Source organism: Aureococcus anophagefferens (genome assembly GCF_000186865.1).
Source record: "Aureococcus anophagefferens unplaced genomic scaffold AURANscaffold_230, whole genome shotgun sequence".
Taxonomy (NCBI): domain Eukaryota; class Pelagophyceae; order Pelagomonadales; family Pelagomonadaceae; genus Aureococcus; species Aureococcus anophagefferens.
The window spans coordinates 1-1,108 of NW_008705768.1; the positions used below are offsets into that span (position 1 = coordinate 1).

Below are 1,108 nucleotides of genomic sequence, written 5' to 3' on the forward strand. Positions count from 1 at the left end.
CGCGCGAGGTTGTCAGCGCCCGCGTGGCCCGCCAGTTCGCTTCCGCGCTCCCGTCGCGCAGGAGCTCGACGAGCAGCGGGATGGCGCCGGCCTCGGCGATCGCGACCTTGTTGGCGGCGTTGCTGAGCGCGAGGTTGCACAGCGCGTCCGCGGCCTGCGTCTTGGCCGCCGCGCTCGCGTTGCGCAGGCGATCGACGAGCGGCGGGATGGCGCCGGCCGCGGCGATCGCGACCTTGTTGGCGTCGTTGTTGAACGCGAGGTTGCGCAGCGCGGCTGCGGCATCCCATCTGGCGTCCGCACTCCCGTTGCGCAGGAGGTCGATGAGCAGCGGGATGCCGCTGGCCTCGGCGATCGCGACCTTGTAGTCGTCGTTGAGGTACGCGAGGACGCACAGCACGCCTGCGGCCTTCTGTTTCGCGTCCACGCTCCCGTTGCGCAGGAGGTCGATGAGCAGCGGGATGCCGCCGGCCTCGGCGATCGCGACATTGCTGGCGTCGTCCCACGCGAGGCTGCCCAACATCCGCGCCGCCGCCGTCTTCGCTGCGTCGTCGCCCTCGCGCAAGGCGCGGACCAGCCCCACGACACGCCCCACGAGGTCCGCCATGCTTGACCCCTTGCTAAATGTCGATGTTTCACACTGCTTGCATATTCAACAGCCACTGGTTGCGAGTTGCAGTCGATACTCTGCCATGTTGACGCTCGGCGTGACATCACTTGGTTGACTCCGAGCTGCCTCGCCCAGGTTGGGCACGCGATGCAGCGGTTCCAGGACTTGGCGCGGCGCTCGGTCTGTGGACCATGTCGCGCCTTGGGCCCGGCTGCGAGTCGCTCGGGAAAGACCATCGGTCGATGGGGAGCAACTTAGTTCGCGTCGGGGCAGCCCGTGGACGACGAGAACGGCGGTTATCGGTGGGGGGCGACCGACGAGGGGCTCGCATTAGTGCTGAGGTCCCGTATGTGCGACCAACTTCGAAGAAACACCCCCTGGAATGTCCCTCCCGAGGGGGCTGTCCGGGCTTGGTCGCACATACGGCCTCGTGCATTGCGCGGTGAGCACCGTGTCGCCCGCGGCGCCGCGCGCCTCTCGGAGCCGGTGAGGTGATCTCGA

At 68.2% G+C, this 1,108-nt stretch overlaps 1 protein-coding gene across 1 annotated transcript in view; it reads right to left on the reverse strand.

The window, feature by feature from the left end:
- Positions 1-70: 70 nt before the first annotated feature.
- The window catches only part of AURANDRAFT_68591 (hypothetical protein), a gene marked incomplete at both ends in the record, with an annotated part of 3,398 nt that continues 2,360 nt past the window's right edge, over positions 71-1,108 (reverse strand). Inside the window, one exon of the mRNA XM_009044297.1 lies at positions 71-469. Within this exon, the coding sequence (XP_009042545.1) occupies positions 71-469 (399 nt within the window). The remainder of the gene's footprint in view (positions 470-1,108) is intronic.